The 22,910-nt window shown below is 35.2% G+C and overlaps 1 protein-coding gene across 3 annotated transcripts in view; it reads left to right on the forward strand.

Moving 5' to 3' along the window:
* The window catches only part of UBE2K (ubiquitin conjugating enzyme E2 K), a 63,621-nt gene that overhangs the window by 19,678 nt on the left and 21,033 nt on the right, over positions 1-22,910 (forward strand). Inside the window, exons 2-3 of one of the 3 annotated variants that reach the window (XM_055326547.1) lie at positions 14,144-14,237; positions 18,675-18,733. The exons of 1 other annotated variant lie outside the window; for it this stretch is intronic. In XM_055326547.1, coding sequence (XP_055182522.1) covers positions 14,144-14,237; positions 18,675-18,733 — 153 coding nt within the window. The remainder of the gene's footprint in view (positions 1-14,143; positions 14,238-18,674; positions 18,734-22,910) is intronic. One more of the 3 variants, XM_055326549.1, reaches the window with a different exon arrangement.

Here is a 22,910-nt window from a genome sequence, read left to right on the forward strand (position 1 = left end):
TTTTCTCACGAAGTTCTGGAGGTTGGGGACTTCAAGTTACAGCTTCAAAAGTAATTTGAGCTTTGTCTCTGTTGTTTAATATTCTTGTGGTTAAAATAACATTTATGCAAACTTGGATTTGCACGTTGGATTTTATAAAAGTGTTTAGGTGGAAGATTAGTCTTAAGTGGTAGAAGTGATTTTTTTTTTTATTGGTGCCCCCAATAAATATTAAAAATGAACAATTTTTTTTTTGTTTTAAAGGGACATGGAGGGACACCTGGGTGGCTCAGAGGTTGAGCATCTGCCTTTGGCTCAGGGCATGATCCTGTTCCGGGATCCAATCCTGCATCAGGCTCCCTGCAAAGAGCCTGCTTTTCCCTCTATCTCTCTGCTTCTCTATCTGTGTCTGTCATGAATAAATAAATAATTTTTTTTTTTTTTTTTTAAGGGACGGGATCCCTGGGTGGCGCAGTGTTTAGCGCCTGCCTTTGGCCCAGGGTGCGATCCTGGAGACCCGGGATCGGGTCCCACGTCGGGCTCCCGGTGCATGGAGCCTGCTTCTCCCTCTTTCTATGTCTGCCTCTCTCTCTCTCTCTCTCTCTCTCTCTCTGACTATCATAAATAAATTTTTAAAAAAAAAAGGGACTTGGAAATGCCTTAATTTGACTTAGACCTTTTTTGAGAGAGAGAGAGAGAGAGGCAGAGGGAGAAGCAGGCTCCCTGCAGGGAGCCCAATGCAGGACCGGATCCCAGGACCCCGGGATCACGTCCTGAGCCAAAGGCAGTTGCTCAATCACTGAGCCACCCAGGTACCCCCGACAAATACAGACCTGAAATTGAGCAAAATTTTATTTTCCTAAAGAAGGGAAATGACAAAAAATAAAATAAAAAAAAAGAAGAAGAAGAAGAAGAAGAAGAAGAAGAAGAAAGAAAGAAAGAAAGAAAGAAAGGAAAGAAAGAAAAGAAATCATTCTTGAATTCCTGGAATAAATCCAGTAATTTTTTAAAGATTTTATTTATTCATGAGAGACACACAGAGAGAGGCAGAGACACAGGCAGAGGGAGAAGCAGTCTCCCTGTGGGGAACCCACTGTGGGACTCGATCTCAGGACTGCAGGATCATGACCTGAGAGCCCAAGGCAGACAGACACTCAGCCGCTGAGCCATCCAGGCATCCCTGTGAAAATTTTTTCAAAGAAGAAATACAGAGTAAAAGCTTTTGTTGTTGTTTTTTTTTTTTGTTTTTGTTTTTGTTTTGTTTTGTTTTTGGTGGACGATGAAGTTTATTGAGTGATAAGCACCTGAAGTGGGAGGGAACCTGAGAGGGTTGCCCCAGAGTAAAAGTTTTCTTTTTTTTCTTTTTTAATTATTTACTGAGAGAGAGAGAGAGAGAGAGTGTGTGCGAGCACGCGTGGTGGGAGGGAGAGGGAGAGAGTTTTAAGTGGACTGTATGCTGAGCATAGAGCCCAACGTGGAAGAGATCACAAGCTGAGCCAAAACCAAGAGATGGTTGCTTAACCAGCTGTGCCACCCACGCATCCCAGAGTAAAAGTTATCCATACTTATCTTTCCTTCCTCTCCTCAGTCCTAATCCTCTCTTTCAGTAGTAACTTTGAATAATTTTTTATGCATTTATATATTTAGTAAATACAGGAATTTTCAGTTTATGAACTTTCATAAATTTGAACAAGTGTACAGCCACACTAAAAGTATTTCAGCTCTGTGTGTGGTGACAGTTACTGTAAAGGAAAGCTTGCACAGTATCACAAGACTTAAGAACAACTTTTTGACATCCTTTGCTCCCATAGATGCATAGCTTCTTACATTATCAGCATTCCCTACAAACCACCAAGATATAGGGTTACATTTGTTATAATATGAACGTACACTGATAGATCATAATCACCCAAAGTCCATACCTTAAGGTTCACTCTTGGTGGTTTTTATTCTGGAAACAATGTATGTAATGACATGTGTTCATCATTATAATTCTTACAGAGTATTTTCTTTTCTTTCTTTTTTTTAATGTTTATTTTTTAGTAGTCTCCACACTCTACATGGGGCATGAACTCATGACCCCAATATCAAAAGTTGCATGCTCTTCCAACTGAGCCAACCAGGCACACTCTCCCGCTCCCGCCCAGTGAATTTTCATTGCCCTAAAACTTCTTTGTGTCATCCTATTTCCATCCCACCACCACTACTGCTGACCTTTTTACTGTCTCCATAGTTTTACTTTTGCAGAATGGCACATAGTTGGAATTTCACAATATGTAGCCTTTTCGTTTTGGCTTCTTTCACTTAGCAATAAGCATTTAAGTTTCCTTTGTATCTTTGTGGCTTCATAGCTATTTCTTTTTATTATATATTTGTTGTATATGTAATTAATATATATTTAATATTCTGTTATCTGAATATATTGCAGTTTATCCCTTCATCTACTGAAGTACCTCTTGGTTGCCTCCAAGTTTTGGCAATCATGAATAAAGCTGCTATAAACATCTGTGCGCAGGTTTTTGTGTGGATGTTAGTTTTCAATTCCTTTGGATAAATAATTAGGGAGTATGATTGTTGTATCATATGGTAAAGAGTATGTTTAGTTCTTTTTTTTTTTTTTGTATGTTCTGAAAGAAACCACAACTCAGTTTTCCAAAGTGACAGCATAATTTTGTACTCCCACCAGCATTGATTGAGAGTTTCTGCTGCTCCATATTCTTGCCAGCATTTGGTCCAGATTTTGGCTATTCTAATAGTGGTATTTTTTTTTTTTAAGGATTTTATTTATCCATTCATGAGACACACAGAGAGAGAGAGAGAGAGAGAGAGAGAGAGGCAGAGACACAGGCAGAAGGAGAAGCTCCATGCAGGGAGCCCGGTGCGGGATTTGATCTCCTGTCCCCAGGATCATGCCCTGGGCTGAAGGCGGTGCTAAACCGCTGAGCCACCGGGCTGCCCCAGTATCTCATTGTTTTAATTTGCATTTCCCCCATGGCATATGAAGTGGACCATCTTTTCATATGCTTATTTGCAATCTTTATATCTTGTTTGTTCAGATGTCTGTTAAGCTCATTTTTTAATTGTGTTGTCTTCTTATTCAGTTTTATGAATTCTTTGTGTTTTTTGAGTAATAGTCCTTTATCAGATACGTCTTTTGCAGATATTTTCTCACAGTCCCTTTTTTCATTATTCTCGCGACAAAACTGTCCTTTGCAGAGTAGTTTTTTATTTTAATGAAGTTCTACTTACCACTTCTTTCTTTCATGGATTGTACCTTGGTATTATATCTAAAAAGTCATAGGTATATCAAGTTTATCTAGATTTCCCCCTTTGCTCTTTTCTAGTTTTTTACTTCCGTATTTTACATTTACATCTCTAATCCATTTTTTTAAGATTTTATTTATTCACAAGAGAGACACAGAGAGAGAGGCAGAGACACAGGCAGAGGGAGAAGCAGGGAGCCCAATGTGGGACTCGATCTCGGGTCTCCAGGATCAGGCCCTGGGCCAAAGGTGGCGCTAAACCACTGTGTCACTGGGGCTGCCCCTCTAATCCATTTTGAGTTAATTTTCGTGAGGGGTGTTGTAAGGTTTGTGTCTAGGTTCTCTCTCTCTTTTTTTTTTTTTTGCATGTGTGTATCTGGTTTCAGAAATATTTGTTGAAAAGACAGTGCTCTGTTGTATTTCCTTTGTTCTTTTGTCAAGTTGACTGTATTATATTTATGTGGGTCTATTTATGGGTTGTCTATTCTGTTTCATGGATCCCTTTGTTCTTTGGCCAATATCATTTTTTGATTACTGTAGCTTTACTGTAAATCTTGAAGCTCACTCCTCCATTTTTTTTAGTTCTTTGATATCATTCAGCAGAGCTTTGTAACTTTTCTTCATATAGTTCTTGCACATATTTTGTTAGATTTATATACCTCAGTATATTGGCTTGTTGGTTTTTTGTTTTTTGTTTTTAAGATTTCATTTATTCATGAGAGAGAATGACAGAGACACAGGCAGAAGGAGAAGCAGGCTCCGTGCAGGGAGCCTGATGTGGGGATTGATCCCGGGTCTCCAGGATCACGCCCTGGGCTGAAGATGGTGCTGAACTGCTGAACCACCCAGGCTGCCCTGTTGGTGCTAAAGTTAAATAGTATTGTGTTTAAACCGCTGAACCACCCAGGCTGCCCTTTTGGTGCTAATGTTAAATACTATTGTGTTTTAATGTTAAATTCCAATTGTTCATTGCTGATATATAAGAAAATGGTTGACTTTCATATGTTTACCTTGTATCCTGCAACCTTCCTGTAATTGCTTATTCTTAGAATTAACTTTTGTCATGTTTTCCAGATTCCTACAAAGGTGTCATTTGCAAACAAAGTTTTATTTTTTCTTCCTCAGCTTGTATACGTTTTCTTATTGCAGTAGCTAGAACTAGTGTAATTTTGAAAAGGAGTGGTAAGAGGGGATATCCTTGCCTTATACCTGATCTTAACTGAGAAAGCTTTGAGTTTCTCACCATTGAGTATGTTAGCTGTAAGGTTTTTTTGTAAATACTACTTATCAAGTTAAGAAAGTTCTATTCTATTTCAAGTGTGTAGAGTGTTTTTGTGCATGGGTTTTGGATTTTGTGAAATTCTTTTTCTGCATCTATTGATGTGATTGTGTGGTTTTTGTTGTAAAAGAAAAAATTCTTTTTCTGCATCTGTTGATGTGATTGGGTTATGTTAATTGATTTTTTGAACATTGAGCCAGCATGTATACCCAGGATAAATTCCACTTGTCATGATATACAATTGACCCTTGAACAACACAGAGTTGAATTGCACAGATTCTCTTATGCATTTTTGACAAATATAATACAGTGGTGTGAATGTATTTTCTCTCCCTTTTGGCCTTGTTAGTATTTTGTCTAGCTTACTTTATCATAAGAATACAGCATTAATGCATGTAACATGCAAATTAAGTGTTTATTGATTGTGTTACTAGTAAGGCTTCTGGTCAGTAGTGGGCTATTATTAATACTTAAGTTTTGGGGGGCATCCAAAGTTACATGCAGATACCTAACTCTGCAGGGTATTGGCATCCTTGACCCCCATGTTGTTCAAGGGTGACCGACCATATGATTCTCTTCATTGTTGGAGTAAAGTCGCTAATTTTTTTTGAGGATTTTTGCAGACATGTTCATGAGAGACCCTGGTCTGTACTTGTCATGTGTGTGTTTGGTTTTGGTATTTGGATAATACTGGCCTCATAGAATGAGTTAGGAAATACTTCCTGCTTTGCTTCTACCTTACAAAAGAGATTATAAGAGGTAGAGAATTGGCATAATTTCTTCTTTAAATATTTGGTAGAATTCATCATTAACAGTATCTGTGGCCGGTGCTTTTTCTTCTGTAAAGTTATTCATTTTTTTTAAAGATTTTATTTTTTTATTCATGAGAGACAGACAGAGAGAGAGAGGCAGAATCATAGAAAGAGGGAGGAGAAGCAGGCTCCATGCAGAGAGCCTGATGTGGGACTCCATCCCGGGACTCTGGGATCACGCCCTAAGCAGAAGGCAGATGCTCATCCACTGAGCCACCCAGGTGCCCCAAAGTTATTCATTATTGATTCAATTTCCTTAATACATATAATCCTATTTAGTCTATTCAGATAGTCTGTCTTCAGTTTTGGCAGATTGTGTCTATTAAGGAATCCGTTCACTTCTTAGGTTATCAGATTTGTGAGCATAGTGTTGTTTGCAATATTACCTTGTCCTTTTAATGTCTGTGAGATTAGTGGAGATGGGTCTCTCATTTGTGGTATTTAGTAATTTGTGTTTTCTCTCTTTTTTCTTAGTCTGTCTAGAGGTTTATCAATTTAGTTGATTATTTCAAAGAACCAATTTTTGGTTTAGTTGGCTTTTCTATTATTTTCAGTTTAATTGAATTCAGTTTAATTTTTCTCATTTTCATTGCTCCACCTTTTAAATTATTTTCCTTTTACTTTGTTTATAATTTGTTCCGTTTCTGGTTTCATAGGTGGAATCTTAGATTATTAATTTTGACTTTTTTCTAATATGCATTCAATGTGAATCTCCCTCAAAGTACTATTCTTATCACATCCTGTAGATTTTGATAAGTTGTCTTTTTGTTTCATTTAGTTCAGAATATTTTAAAATTTCTATTAAGATGTCTTCTCTGACATATGTGTTATTTAGAAGCGTGTTGTTTAATCTCCAAGTGTTTTGAGGTTTTCTAGTTCTTTTTGCATCATTGATTTCTAGTTTTTTCTTTTTCTTTTTCTTTTTTTTAAGATTTTGTTTATTCATGAGAGGCAGAGATAATAGGCAGAGGGGAGAAGCAGTCTCCCTGCGAGGAGCCTGATGTGGGTGGGACTCAATCCCAGAACCCTGGGATCATGACCTGAGCCAAAAGCAGATGCTCCACCACTGAGCCACCCAGGTGCCCCGATATGTATTTTATTTTTATTTATTTTTAAAATATTTTTAAGTAATTTCTACAACCAGTGTGGGGCTTGAGCTCACAAACCTGAGATCAAGAGTTGCATGCTCTACTGTTTGAGCCAGCCAGGTGTCCCTGATTTCCAACATAATTCCATTGTGGTCTAAAAGTATACTTTCTGTGATTCTTGTTCTTTTGAATTTGTGCTTTATGGCTCAGAGTATGGTCTAGTGAATGTTCTCTGTAAACTTGAGAAGAGTGTATGTTCTGCTGCTGTTGCATAAGTAGTCTGTAGATGTACATTAGGTTCAGTTTAGTGGTTGTTGATTAATCCATCTATGCCTGCCTGCTGGATGTATTAAATAGTGGTAGAGAGATGTTAAAGTTTGACGATAGTAGTGGATTCATCTGTTTCTCATTATAGTTTTTTTTTTTTAGGGTCTTATTTATTTGACAAAGCATGAGAAAGCATAAGCAGAGGGAATGAATGGGTAGAGGGAGAAGCAGACTCCCCACTGAGCTGGAGCCTGATGTGAGACTTGATCCCAGGACTCTCAGATCATGCGCTGAGCCAAAGGCAGACGTTTAACTGACTGAGCTACCCAGGCACCCTCTCATTACAGTTTTGTTCTTACTGCCTTATGTATTTTGATATTCCATTTTTTAAAAATTGTTTATTTATTTTAGAGAGGGAGGGGGCAGAGGGAAAGGGAGAGCAAGAATCTCAAGCAGACTCCCTGTTGAATATGGAGCCCAATGTGGGGTCGATCTCACAACCCTGAGATTGTGACCGGAGCCAAAATCAGGAATTGGATGCTTAAACGATTGAGCCACCGAGACACCTCTGAAACTCCATTGTTACACTGATATATACTTGAAGGATTTTTTTAAAAGATTTATTTATTTTGGTGGGGGAGAGGGAGAGAGGGAATCCTCAAGCAGACTCCGTGCCAAGTGTGGGACACAGTGTGGGGCTTGATCCCAGGACCCTAAGATCATGACCTGAGCCAAAATCAAGAGTCAGACGCTTAACTGAGAGCCACCCAGCTTCACCGCCCCGCCCCTTTGGCTGTTTTGAATAGTGCTGCCATGAAATGAGTGTGCAGATTATTTGAGACCCTACTTTTTGAGCATGCACTTGGAAGTGGAATTGCTTGATCACATGGTCAGTCCATTTTCATTTTTTAAAAAAGATTTTGTTTATTCATTTGACTGAAAGTAAGAGAGCACAAGCGGGGGGGGGGGGGTGGGAGTGGCAGAGGGAGAGGGAGAAGCACACTCCCTTCTGAGCAGGAAGCCGAATGTGGGGCCTGATTCCAGGATGCTGGGATCATGACCTGAGCCAAAGGCAGACACTCAACCGACTGAGCTACTCAGGTGCCCCTGTTTTCAATTTTTTGATGGACAACATACTGTTTTCCACTGTGGCTGCACTGTTTCACATTCCCACCAGTAGTGCACAAGGTCCCGGTCTCTCCACATCTATGTCAACACTTGTTATTTTCCGTTTTTTTGATAGTAGCCATTCTGATAGATCTGTGTATCATATTGTGTGGGTTTTTTTTTTTTTAAGATTTTATTTATTTATTTCATGAGAGACTCACAGAGACATAAGCAGAGAGAGAAGCAGGCTCCATGCAGGGAGCCCCATGTGGGACTCGATCCCTGGACTCTAGGATCATGCCCTGAGCTGAAGGCAGATGCTCAGCCACTGAGCCACCCAGGCATCCCTTGGAGATTCTATTCTATCTTTTTCATTTGTTTTTCCTTTGATTACGGTTTTTAGAGTTTCTATTGACATTTTTTCTAACTTACGGACTCATTTTTTTTTGTGTTCACTTACTAATAAGCCCATCAAAAGCATTTCTAATTTCTGTTACCATATTTTTAAAAATTATCTAGCATGTTCTTTTAATTCCTTCTTGGAGTTACCATCTCTCTGCTAACATTACCCATTTGATTTGGATGTTGTCAGCTTTTTCCTTAATGGCACTTAGCATATTAACCATAGTTTAAATTTTTAGTCTAATTCTAGCATTTCTACCTTCTGAGTCTTTTTCTGTGGTTTTGTTTTTTAGTATGCCTTAATTTTTTTTTTTTTAAAGCCAAAGCCATACATGATGTCATGAGTAAAAGGAACTGAAGTAAATAAATAGGCCTTTGGTGTGAGACTTTATGTCTATCTGTCCAGGGAGGATTAGTCTCTTTTTACTGTTTGCTGTATATATCAGAATCCAAAATCTCTGATGCTCTTGTTTTTGTCTTCCCTGTTGCCTCTGAGGCTCCTTAGAGACATCTTAAGTCAGGCCTGAGACATGTGGTTCTTTGAGCTGTAATCCCCTGTTATTACACAGGAGGCCTATTGAAGTGGTGGCTTGAGGAGGGGAAGCATTCTGTAGTCCTGTAATTGGGTCTTAGTGTTTTAGGGAGTCTACACCCCTAAGCTGTGACCTTCAAAAGTGCTTCTCATTCTCCCTCCCCCTCATATAATACTGGAAGACTAGAGGGGTTTGGAATAGGGTACTTCTCTTCCCTCAGGTTGGTTAGATAGGTTAAGACCCCAGTCGGAAGTTTCTCTTGAGGACAGGCCTTGGAAATCAGAAAACTCTAGGTTTATTTCAAAATGGCTTCTTTACCTTCCCCCTGCTAGGAGCATGAGGGCATTTTCTTCTGATTTTCACTGTGAGAACCAGTAGGGATCCTGGATATAAAAACTGAACAAAAGCAGGAAGCCCCCTTGAGAGTTTTTCAGTCTCAAATTCATCCAGACTGTGCCTCCAGCAGTTTGTCAATTACAGTTTAGGCTTTCCTGCCTGGGTAATGCTTCATACTTGTGAGCTTTTGCCCTGGTAAGTTTGAGTTTTATTTTCTGCCCATTGTGTATCCATGATTTGGGGTCAGCATTTTGTCCTGTGGCTTCAATTCTCTGATGGATTTTAGAAGAGATGATTTCCAGTGTGTTTAGCTTCTTTCTTTTGTGGATGGGAGTGATGATTTCTAAGTTTTTACATGTTGGATTGGAAACCAGAAGTATACTCCTTTATTTTTGTTTGTAGCATTCTATTAAATGCTACAACCTTGTGAATAGTATGAGTACTCAGTAAATATTCATGGGATTAATATGTTCAGAACTTTAATTATTCTGAATTAAATATTGTCTGAAATATGAGGACAGAAGTCCAAAAAATAAAATTTTAATGACTGTTTTAATTGGAAAGGCTGTTATTTCCTGGTTCTCTATAGCTGTACTTGTCCAATACTGTAGCCACTAGCCACATGTGATTTTTTTTCAAGTTTTTAAAAATTGTTCTTGATTTTTTAGAATGTACAATTCAGCAGTCATTAGTATATTCACACACAAAGTTGTGCAACTCTTACCACTGTGTAATTTCGGAACATTTCATCTCCCCTAAAATAATTCTCATGCCCATTAACAGATCCTTCCCATCTCTCCCTTCCCTCTCCTTTCTTAACAGCCAATAATTTACTTTCTATATCTGTGAATTTGAATATCACATGTGGCTTTTGAACACATGTAATGTGGGTAATCCAAATTGAAATGTGAATATGATTTGTAAATTAAACACTGGATTTTGAAGACGTGAGCTTTTTACAAAATGAAAATATCTCAGGAAATTTTATTTTGATTGCTAGTTATTCTTTTTAGTGTGATTAGTAGATAATTTTGTGGCTCATATTAGCTATCTGTTAGAACCGATCTAGAACTTGTATTTAGTGAATGTCGTAAATGTTCCCCATGGCTTCAGTTTCCTTCTACTCTCAGTTTCCATGTCAGCCTGCTTTGGATTTGTGACATGCCCTAACCTTCAGAATTTTTTTTTTTTAAATATTATTAACTGCTTGGAAGGTGGAAATCTTTCTTAAAAGGGAAATCCTATAAGGGAATCTTTCTTATAAGGCCCTGAGGGGCCTTAGTAGGGGAAAATAAGTCATTCATATTAAATTCGGGGAAAACAATGGCAACTATTAAACCTTTTCATCTGCATTTTCAGCAAATTTTAGGGAGAATTGAATTTCACATTTATTTGCATGATACTGATAAACAGTGCTCCTAAATTTTGGTTCTTGTGATTTGACTGGGAAACAAACCAATAGTTTCTTTATAGCATATGAGAATGTGAGAATGTTCTGTAATGTTAGGGGTAATTCAGAGTTATATTTGTCTATCTGAAATTTAGATTGAAATTTTGTTTTATAATAAATTTTACAGAATAAATACACGTGAGAATAATGTGACAAGGGCTCCTTAAAAAACAACCACCACCAATATTTGCTTTAGGTGGAAGTTTTCTGCTCCTACATCATTGTCAAAAGTCAACATATTCCAATGTTAAATGACCACTATACATTCAGCATTTATTATATACTGTTTTATATACTGTATTCATTAAAGTCCCCCTGGAACTGTATATAGTAAGTTATATAGTAAGTACTATTATAATCCCCAGTTGATAGAGGATGAAACTGAGTTTCATAGTTGTTAGTTAACTTTCTTGAGGTCACATGTAAGTTTAAACAGGTTAAGTAACAATGTACTTAGCGCTTTTATGATGAAATCTTTTAGTTTTTAGTTTTTCTCACTAGAATGTAAGCTCTAAGTGGGCAAGGACTTAGTTTTGTTGACTTCAACACTTGAGATTTCTTTCTGGCATATAGTATACTCAAGGAATTTGAAAGAATTTTGTGATGATGATGTCAATTCACCAAGAGATGTGCCGTGGCCTTGGAAATCTATTAGAATTGCTTTAAATTCCACACTATTGCTTATTGGCAGTAATGCTAATTTACCAAATTCAGATTAGGTGTGATCTTATGTGCTATTTTGCATATTTTGTATTACATTTTAATAGTCCATTTAAAAATTTTACTAGGAACTGTAGCTTCTATTCATCTCTTTTCCTTTTACATGTTAGAAACACATTGGAGCCACAAAGGAACATCAGAAAAACCAGGACTACCAGAGGCCCCACTGTGTGTTTAGTTGAGTTGGGAGAAGAAAGTATAGAAAAGCAATTTTGTAGCTGTCCTCACAAAAAATGTGTAACACAGTTCTTCAAGGTTTCATACCAAAGCCATAGTGTTCCTGGTCATTAAAATGAATAACACATTGTTTTGTTATTTATTTTTAGGAATAACATTTCCTTCTTATACTGGAAACAGAGCTGTGAAAAGAAATTTCTAAAATAGGGCTTTGAAATCAAAGGTTTTTGTAACTAATATTATTAGAGAAAGGGTAACTATGCTGCTTCTTTCCAGAAGATTCTCATTTAAATTTGAGATTTGTATTCTCATTTTACAGTAATAAAATTGAGAGATGTTATGTGACTTACCTAAATTAATGCCACAAGTAAGTGACAACTTGGATTCAACTCCCATCTAACTTCAAAGGCCATACTTTTTAAAATACTGTCACATCTCTTGCCATTTTTCATTATATTCCTTACAGTTCTTGGTCTTAAGTGGGATTTTAAGGTAGTTTGGGCACTGGGAACAGAATTTTGTATTATGGAGTAATTGGATGTTAAACTGTGAAGATAATAAAGGATAATTGTGTGATAGAAAAATTAAGCTGTGAAAAATCTGTTTTTAACTTTCCATTTTCTTTTTATCTTTGGTTATCTGCAGATAAAGGCCCTACTCTAGACCATATAGGATTCTTCTTTATAATGGATTCATCATGGTGATTGTGTTTTTTTTAGCTAATTTAGTACATTTTTCATACACTAATAGTGTGCTTTCTCTAGAGGAAAAAAAAAGACCTATTTTTCTCAAATTATAATTTGGAGGTAGTGACAGAAATAAGGACAGAGGAATACTAATAAAATTAATAATTGTTTATTTAGCATTTTACTAACTCAAGAATTGGGGGCAATCTGGAAGGCAGCTTCTCTTATTTCTCTTATCTCTTCTTTTCCTCCCCAAAACATTAATCATCCTTTACTATCTTCACATTTTAGGGTTATGTACTTTTGGAAAGTGGGTATTGTGGGAACCTATAAAGAACTTTGAAGGCATTGATGATTTGCAAGATCGATTACTCTAGTTTTACTTAGAACTTTCAGGGGAGAAATGGAAGTCCTGTAGTTCTACTTGGGGCTTCTTACTTGGTCCGTGAAAGTGTGATGCCTCTGATTTTCATTTTAACATTTTTCATTCCTGTGCATACTGGAAACGTATTTATTGTTGGTAAAATTGTATATTTCATCCTCCACCACAAATACCAAAGGTGATAATGATTTTTGAGAGCACAGGAAAAAGTTTTTCATGTGTCGATTTGTAATTAATTTTAGTTTGGGGGCAAAACTAACTTCAGAAAAATATGAAAAACAATCCCAAATGTAAAAGGTTATGAAATAAACCTACTAATTAGAATATTTTAAGTGCATAAAATAAGTTTTTAATCTTATGTCATTAAAAGATTAATTAGAAGTCATGAAATCTTTAAAACTTGGGTTTTAAGATATATGTTTTCAGTTCTTAACATTCTGTATTAATACAAACTAGTAGAGAAAATGTAAAATGCTATCTTCTTGTTGGAGGCTTGGGGGGAGGAAGCCAAGGACCTTAAAACAGTAATTCTTACATTGTACATCCAGTAAGCAAGCTTAAGAAGGTAGGTTTGAAAGCAAAAAGTTTACTCTTGAAATATTGCAAGGCTTTTTATCATAAGAGTGGTTATATTGTGTTACTTAGGTAAAAATATGAAATCCTAACCAAAAAAATGAAAACGTAACTTGTAAATTAAGGACTTAGGTTTTTAACCATTGAGAGAGAAAATTTACCATATTAGGAATATAGACTTGGACCAGTAAGGTACTAGTATAGATTAGATAATGTAAGTGGAGAGCTCGTTTGTAGACAGGTACTTTTGAACGTTAACGTGAATCCCTCTGGAGATTTTTCTAAATCATTTAAGGTCACCATTGACTCAGAATGGATTGAGAAATTGAAATGATACTGTAGATGTGAAAGGACTTTGAGATATGTAAATTGCAAAATAAATAGATGTAGATAAATTTAAAATAAGTCTGTTTTGAAAAGTAGGTAGTTGCCACTGAAGTAACTAAAAAGTTTAAACTAAGCAACTTAAATTGAAGAAGGCATTAGATGATTCTAGTGAGGCATTTAGGCTTTAGTAATTTTTTATGGAAAAGGAAATTAGATGCTTAGAGTTTTCACCATCTGGGTGAATGGAATAGTATTTCAGTTAACCAGAACAGCCAAGTTGTTGCAGTTTAAGTGAGAGCTTATACCCTAAATGACTTTTAATGATCCTGAGTTTTCTGTTTATATGGATAGAACTCACTGTTTATATGGATAGAACTCATGTAATATGGGGGTATAGTATAGCAGTGTTCATCTGCAGATGAATAGTCTTATCACTTTGGACCTAACTTACATGAAGTTGGCAAATATAAAATAGGTGTCTGCTATTTTTTTCTAAACATTCTAATAAAGTTAACAAGCCATTGTGTTCAAAGTGGTGTTATTTCATTAAAAACAATGAAGTGAAAATTTGTTAGTTTTTTTGTTTTAAATATTCTTAAAACTGGCTAATTAAATTCTAGAAAAGCACAGGCTATTATTTTTACTAGAGCAGAAAATCAAGTTTATTAAAGAGGGGGTTTCAAAATTTTTTATAGATAATACTTTAAAATAGGCTTTTTTCTTGCTGATATAACTAACATTTATTTTCTGTTTATTTTTAAGACGAGCAAAAATCAAATTAAAGTAGATCTTGTAGATGAGAATTTTACAGAATTAAGAGGAGAAATAGCAGGACCTCCAGACACACCATATGAAGGCAAGTACTTTTTTCTGTATCAAAATATTGTGCGTATTAGAACTTATCTGAAACATTAAATCAGAATAATCTTAAGCATCTATAAACTACATGGAAGATAACTTCATTTGGCTTAGGATATTACAACATTTAAATAATAAATTTAGATATTTATATAGATGGATTTTTCTTACTGAATTTTAGCTGATTTTTTTTCTTTCCCCAATATAGATTTAGTGGAGCCAAGTTACAGTTATACAGGTTAGAATTTAGCAGTAGAAAACATCTAGCATGTTAAGCCTCAAATATATGGACTATATAGATGCTCAGTTACCCTTCATATGGTATCTATAACAAACCTTGCCTTAAATTTCTGATAAATTTTTTTTTTAAAGCTCCTCTCCCTTGTTTGTCATTTAGCATTTCATTCATTCATATGTCTTCACACAGGCTATATTCCAGATATTTAATTTTCTTTATTCAGGAAAGCTTTGAGTTATTGTTTTAAGACCGAGAAAAGAAAGGAGGCAACTTTGTTGAACTTTGTGTTCACAAACTAAGTTTGTAGCTACTTTAGACTAATTGGGTGGTAAGATATAGAAACAAGCTTTATAGCTTTTTATTTCCTCATTAGGCAAATCTTCAGTAATGAATATTATTGTAATTTTGGGTTATGTAGCATAACCAAGGTTCTTGCCTATAATAGGCATTCAAATATATGCTTAGTAGAAATCATAATAACAGAATTTGTGGTAATAGAGCTTTATATGCGTTTTCTCATTGAATCCTTAAATTTTATGAGGTAAGTAGTTATCACTGATTCATAGATGAAGAAATTTAAGATCAGAGAAATTAAGTGTCTTGTTTAAGGTCACACATCTAAGTGGCACAGCTGGAATTTGAGTCCTAATAGCCTTTGACTTCAAAGCCAATGTTTCCAATTACTCTGCTTCTGAATAAATGAGGATTGACTGAATATTGGAAATGGTGGTTATGTCTACTCTGAGGTGGTTCTATAATTCTATAATGAACAGATAAAAGTTATCAGAAAAACCCAACATTCTAGAATATCTTTGTTTTCATTTAAATTTTTAAAGATCCTAGAACGTCTTTAGCATATTCTACTAAATCTTAAATGATAAAATTGTATTTACTGTTTTATAGTTCATATGAACCATTTCTTGAAATCCTTTAGTATTATATTGTTTATTGAGTGCCTCCTATATGCCAGGCCTTGTCTGGATACTTTGATGGCTGCTGTTCACTTAGTCCTTTTGACAATTCATTAGATGGAAAAAAAGATCTTTTGTTATCTAATAAAAATCAAGTGCTTAGTAGTAGATAGTGTATGGAATGATACACTAACTTCTTAAAAGCAGGCATTATGAATATTCTTGAATCTTTTTTAGGTTGTTTAGATGTATTTTTAAAAGACAGTATGGCAGTAGCATTATCATTCTAGGACTCTTTCAGCAAACTGTATTTATAAACAAAGCACCTCCTGAACTAAAGCTAGGTAGGCAGAAATGTAGACAAATTTTTAAAAATTGGATAGTACTCATTTGAAAGATAATTGAGTTTTTTTTTGATAATTGAGTTATAAATGTACTGTATTCTTTATTAATTAGAAACAAGTTTGGTAATATTTAAGTGTTTATTTCTGCTGCTACCACTAAATAAGATATTAATGTTTGATAATACTAATTGTTTTTGTTTTGATAAGCCTAGTTTCAATATGCTTTTTGAGTATAAATCATACTCTTTTTATCATAAATAAAATGATTGTTGAGAAGTTCATTTTATTTAGGAAAAGCACTATTGAAGGGCATAAACTAAGGTACTTTTTTTTGAAACATGAACATGAGAAGTATTTGATATTTATTGCGGGTTCTTGCTAGTTTTTGAGAAATTTTTTGTTGTTTTTTTAAATCTCATAGCCAAGGCAAGTGTTTCCATGTGTAATGTTAAACTGTTTATAATTATTAACTAATGAGGAAACTATTTTATGTGTGTTACAAGTAATCAAATTGAAAAGTAGAACACCCATGTTAAAATTACCATATTGCACATACTATACTTAAATCTATTTTCTTCTTTTGCTATAATAGTGGCAAAGGAACAGTTTAGTTCTTGAACCTTTCTTCCTAACAGTTGTTTTGAATTTATGGAATAGATATTTTAAAAAATTCCATCCCTTCCCTATCTTCTTTTTAGATGAAGTTAAAGATTATTAATTTTTAATATTAAAAAGCTATTCTTTAAAAAGAAATGATTTATAGTGAAAACTTATGAGTAATGTAGTTATAAAGCTCTCTTAGTTGTGTTGCTCTGATGTGTATATATATATATATATCAAATAATGCTATGGTTAATGTTACAGTGGTTATATATTGAGAGTTGTCAGATAATAAGGCAAGATAGAGCATATTGATTGATGGTATTAATAGCATGTGGAGCAAAAATAGGATTGGGGGGACTCTAGGGTCCAACATTACTTAGATAGTATCTCTGGACTCTCACACTGCTAACAAGAAATTGTTTTGAGCATCCAAGAAGGAAGAACTTTATATGAAAGTTTATAGAGACAGTAATCTTAGAATTTATCAGAAAAAGTAAGATTCTTAGAAAGGAAAAAGAACCTATGTATTACTTAGGCCAAACTTCTATTTGAAGCTAGCAGTTATAACTCTAAACAAAAACAGGTGTATCCATATACACAAAATTTTCTCCGGTATTCTTTTACCTCTTCCTTCCTTCTTTCCTTTTCCTTTTCCTTTTCCTTTTCCTTTTCCTTTTCCTTTTCCTTTTCCTTTTCCTTTTCCTTTCCTTTCCTTTCCTTTTTTTCTTTTCCTACTTTCCTTTATTTTGATTTCACTATTGCTGTATGCTCTGATTTAGGCATCTAGTTCAACTCATGCATCAGTCATTGTGGGATACCATTAAAAAGAATTAGCAAGAAAATAAGAATTGGAACCAAAAAGGGCTTGAAAAAAGTGGTACCAAGTGAATTGTTCTTTTGTTTTTCTCCCAGGTCCACATTCATGTATTCCTAACAATGGAGGGAGGTGGATTTGAGAGAACCCAGGATATAGTGAGAGTTGAATTATGAAATTATGAAGTTAATGCTAATGCATACTTTTATTTTATTTTACTTTTATTATGGAAAGTGTTATATATAGAAGACAAATGGTATAATGAATCTTTGGTGTGCTCATCAATAGCTATCACCTTAAGGCCAGTCTTTGATCTCATCCATCCCTTTATTATTTTGAAGCAAATCCTAGGCATAGTTTCATATGTGTTTCAGTAGGACAGTTTTATTTGTTCCGTTTTGGAATAGTGTGTATTCTATGTTAATGAATCATAAAATCTTAGGATTGGAAGGTTCCTTGAAGTTAGAATTCAAATCCACCCTCTCATCCAATGGAAGACTTTCCCCTTCAGAGTTTCCCTGAGTGACAGTTATCTTCCCCTTGAATTACCCAGTTACGGGATGCTAGATAAACTTCTTTAAAAATATGTATTTGGCTGTTAGTTGCTCAAGATAACTTCAAAACAGAATGTTGCCTTCTCTTTACATATTATTGGCAAGAACAGCCTCTTTGTTTTTGTTTTTTAAGGATTTTATTTATTTATTCATGAGAGAGAGAGAGGCAGAGACACAGGCAGGGGAAGAAGCAGGTTCCATGCAGGGAACCTGATGCGGGACTCGATCCTGGGACTCCAGGATCACGCCCTGGGCCGAAGGCAGGCGCTAAACTGCTGAGCCACCCAGGGATCCCCAAAAACAACCTCTTTGTAAAGTGTTTCTTTTTGTATATCTGTTGAGAGGATGATAATAGGGTTTTTTGGTTTTGTTTTGTTTTGTTTTTATCTTTATGCCTACCTGGTATTGTTGAACTTTATTTTAAAAATTTTAACAAGTAGTGTTGGCCTTTAATTTTGGGCACAAGTTAAAAGTTTGGAGGCATTTTTGTATTTGAGAGAAATGAGCTAGAAGTAGATTTTTCCAGTTTATGACATAACCATATTACTTTTTTTCTGTACCATCTATGCCTTTATACTTTTTGTGTTCTTTATGTCTTTTTATTCTTTCTGTATTTTCTGTTACTTAGCGACTCTTCTCAGTGTGAATTAGAGGAAACAAGGAGATGGAACCTGTATTAATTGTCCCAGTGACGCATTGCATTGTCTTTGGATTTAATGTATTCATCTATCTCTAGCTCTGTTATTCACTGATAAACTAATATAGTTGTGTAAAATGGCTATATGTTTTAAATGACTTCTAAATGAAAAACTAGTGTTTTTATTATTTACTTTTTGAATTTCAACTTTTAAATGAATTTGTTGTAATTGAATATAAAATAGTACATGGTTTGAAAAGCTATTTCACTATGTTTGGCTTCACATATTTGGGGTGAGTAGCCTTCTTAACTTTCTGTTTTCCCCATTTTTTAGGAGGAAGATATCAGCTAGAGATAAAAATACCAGAAACATATCCATTTAATCCCCCTAAGGTATTGTAAGCCTATTTTTTGTGCATGAACTTCTAAAATTTTTTTTTCCCATTTGATTTATATTTTAGTGCTTATTAAGATTACAGCTTTTTGAATTGTTGTCTTATGAATTTAGTATGGACAAGATTTCAGGTAATGGCAGATGGTTTGCTTCTGGAATTAGAATGAAAAGCAAGCTTACTCAGAAGCATCTAGTAATGGCTATAGACAGGAATAGGATTTTCATCTGACAATGGCTTAAATTCTAGGTCTGGAAAAATTTGCAATGTTCCCAAATTTAGAGAATCCTTATACAAATTTCTTACTTGCCTCGAAAAAGTTTTTTTTTTTTTTGTTGTTGTTGTTGTTTTTTAGGGAAGAGTATATTCTGAATCCATTCAATAGTTATTTGAGTATTATGTGCCAATGTAGCAATAAATAAGACTTATACTGTCCTTTCATGGAGCTCACATTCTAGCAGGAAAAAAATTCATGAACAAATAATCGCAACAGAGAAATATTAAAAGAGGAAATGGAATGCCCTAGATCATGTATAACAAGAAGACCTAACCTAAACTTTCTCACTGAATAGCTTCCTTTATGTCTTTAATTTTGCTATTATCACTTTAGGCTAATTCAGCTTTATTATGTTCCTGTTTTGTCTATTAATTTAATCCATCTTTGCCATTCCTATTCATTCCTTGCAGTGCTGTTTTGTAAATATTCCTAAGGTGCAGTTTTGATGTTTTTCTTTCTTTGTTAATAAAGTCTAAACTCCTTAGCTGGGCATTTAAAACCTCCTACAGCCTGACCCAAGTTGTCTTTTCGATTCTAATTTTTTACCACCTCTACCCGAAACATAGATCTCATTTTCCAATCTAGACTATTTGCTGTTTGTAGACGTTGCTTACTATTTCATACTTTTCTCTCATTTTCATTGGAGTCATTATCTGTATCACTTAAAATTCTAGATTCTTTTTGAGTTCTAGGTAAAGTATCACCTTTCATGTTAAGCTGTATCCATTAAATTGTTCCTCTACTCTTTCACTAACATTTTATATAATTTATATACAATTGCCTTTGTGAACAATGCAGAGGTTAGGTGCACTGACTTCCCTGTGCCTTAGGAATCCACATATAACTTTTGACTCCCCAAAATCTTAACTACTAGTAGCCTATTGTCATCCAGAAACCTTACCAATAACAAAGTCAGTTAACATATATTTTGTATATATATTGTATACTTTATTTTTATAATAAAAGCTAGAGAAAAAATACTAAAATCATAAAGAGGAAATCCATTTATAGTACTATACTGTATCAAAAAAATCCATATATAAGTTGACCAATGCAGTTCAAACCCATACTGTTTGAGGGTCAACTATGGTACCAACTCAAGTACAATACCAATTAATGAGGTGAAGGATCATGTATTATACGTCTTTGCATTTTCTGTGGCTCCTTGAGTGTCCTTGAGCATCTGATAGCAGTGACTCAGAAAATGTTCTGGAATTCATTCAGTCTATTGGTTTTTTTCCCATTTAAGAATAGGCATAGTAATGGAAGTTCCAGGGTGCATTGGGATCATCTCTTAGTTGGAGTGTCTCTTATTCTGTATCTTATGTACATCTATTTTCTCATAGTACCCATTTGATTTTTTTAAATTGTTGTAAAATACACATAACATAAAATTTACCATTTTAACCATTTCTAAGTGTGTCATTCAGTGGTATTGAATATAGTCATATGCAATCATCAGCACTATCCACCTCCAGAACTTTTTCATCTTACCTAATTAAACAGTAACTTCCCCTACTCCATGCCCCAGCTCTGTAACCATTGTTCTACTTTTTCTGTATGAATTTGATTACATACCTCAATTAAGTGGAATCACACAATATTTGTCCTTTTGTATTTAGTTTATCCATATTACAGCATATATCTGAATTTCATTCTTTTTTAAGATTAAATTGTAGTCAGTGTTCATATATGCCATGTTATCCATCCAACCATCAAGGGGACGTTTTGGTTGTTTACCTTTTTAGCTGGTTGATTCTTTTTTTCCTATTATAAAAGTAGTTTGGGGGCGCATGGGTGGCTCAGTCAGTTAAGCATCCGACTATTGATTTTGGCTCATGTCATGATCTCAGGGTCGTGGGGATCAAGTCTCCATGTTGGGCTCCTCCATGCTGGGCATGGAGCCTGCTTAAGATTCTCTCCCTCCCCACAGGAGATAATAAAATTACTTGTGCAAAGGTGGAAAAAAAAAAGATTCTCTCCCTCTGTTCCTCTCTTCTCTTTCTAAAATAAATATACATTTGAGGGAAAAAATAGTTTGTGCTTTGATAGAAATTTGAGTTACGTAGTGAATTATAAAAAAAAGAGAACATTTTTTTCAACATGACATTTAGAGATGACCACTATTGATCTGTTATCTTGTATCTGTGACTTAATTTTTTTCCTCATCTTGGTTTCCCTCCACTAGATTCAGTCTAGGTTTCAGTGTTATCATTGGAATGAATACTCACTTGAGGATAGTTTAATTGTTTGAATACCATAAATTTAACAAAGGAAAAATTTAAATGATGGGACCCAGTGTGCACTACTTTTTTGATCCTGATAAGGAAGGAGTGAGGGAAACCCAGGTGGTGCAGTGGTTTAGCGCCTGCCTTTGGCCCGGGGCGCGATCCTGGAGACCCGGGATCGAATCCCATGTTGGGCTCCTGGTGCATGGAGCCTGCTTCTCCCTCTGCCTATGTCTCTGCCTCTCTCTCTCTCTTTGTGACTATCATAAATAAATACAAAAAATTAAAAAAAATAAAATATTTAAAAAAAAAAAGGAAGGAGTGAGGGCAAAATCTCTAAAACAGTGAATATGACTCCACTAAGAACAAGAGCAGTCCACCAAAGTTCAAATCTACTTCAGTCATTTAACTGGCTTTATGTATATATATTTTTAGTGATCTCTATACCCAATGTAGAACTCAAACTTTGTATCCCAAGATCAAGAGCTGCATGCTCCAACTGAGCCAGCCAACACCCTGGCTTTATAATTTTAGGCAAGCTGTATCACTGCTGTGTGCCCCAGTTGCCCTATCTATAAAATCCTCGTTTAGGATTATAAAGATTAAAGGAATTAATCCATGTACAAATTATTACAATAATTCTATGAAACTTTTTTCACGTATTTAATATTTCCAAAATCAAGATAACCTTTCAGTGATGACGTGTCATAATTTAATTTGCAGTTTTTTTTCTTAGGGTACATAAAGTAATGGTGTATTAATTCATGGTATCTGAGATTTAATGAAATAGTAAAACTTTTTTTTTCTTTAAATGATTTTATTTATTTATTCATGAGACTCAGAGAGGCAGAGGCATAGAGGGAGAAGCAGGCTCCCTGCAGGGAGACCCATACTTAATCCCGGGATTCCAGGATCACGACCTGAACCCAAGGCAGACGCTCAACCACTGAGCCACCCAGGTGTCCCTGAAATAGTAATACTTATAAATGCCTACATAGAGTAAGCATTATGTAAATATTAGCACTAACCAGTGACTACCACTCTAAAAGGTCCTTCCTTGAAGTAGTCTGTTGACTTCCTTCTGTGACATCATTTGAGAATACAGCATTGATACTTATATTTCCTGTATAAATTGAAATTCTCGTTCATTGCTGGTGAGAATGTAAAATGTTGGCGCTGTTTGGAACATAGTTTGATCAAAATGGTAAACATAGAAGTTTTTTTTTTTTAAGATTTTTTTTTTGTTTATTCATGAGAGACACAGGCAGAGAGAGAGAGAGAGGCAGAGACAGGCAGAGGGAGAAGCAGGCTCCATGCAGGGAGCCCAACGTGGGACTCGATCCCAGGTCTCCAGGATCATGCCCTGGACTGAAGGCGACGCTAAACCACTGAGCCACCCAGGCTGCCCCAACATATAGTTACTTTTTGACCTATCAATTCTACTTCTCGGTTATCTACCTAGTAGAAATGAAAACATGTCCACACAACAACTTGGTACACAAATGTTTATACCGGAAGTATTCATAATGGCCAAAAAGTGGAAATGACATAAATCTCCATCAACTGAATGGATAAAGTGTGGTAGATATATACCATGGAATATTATTTGGTTATAAAAACAAATGAAGTACTGATAATGTGGTATAAGATAGGTGAGCCTTGCAAACATCATG

Source organism: Nyctereutes procyonoides, unplaced genomic scaffold (genome assembly GCF_905146905.1).
Source record: "Nyctereutes procyonoides isolate TBG_1078 unplaced genomic scaffold, NYPRO_anot_genome, whole genome shotgun sequence".
NCBI classification, from domain to species: Eukaryota; Metazoa; Chordata; class Mammalia; order Carnivora; family Canidae; genus Nyctereutes; species Nyctereutes procyonoides.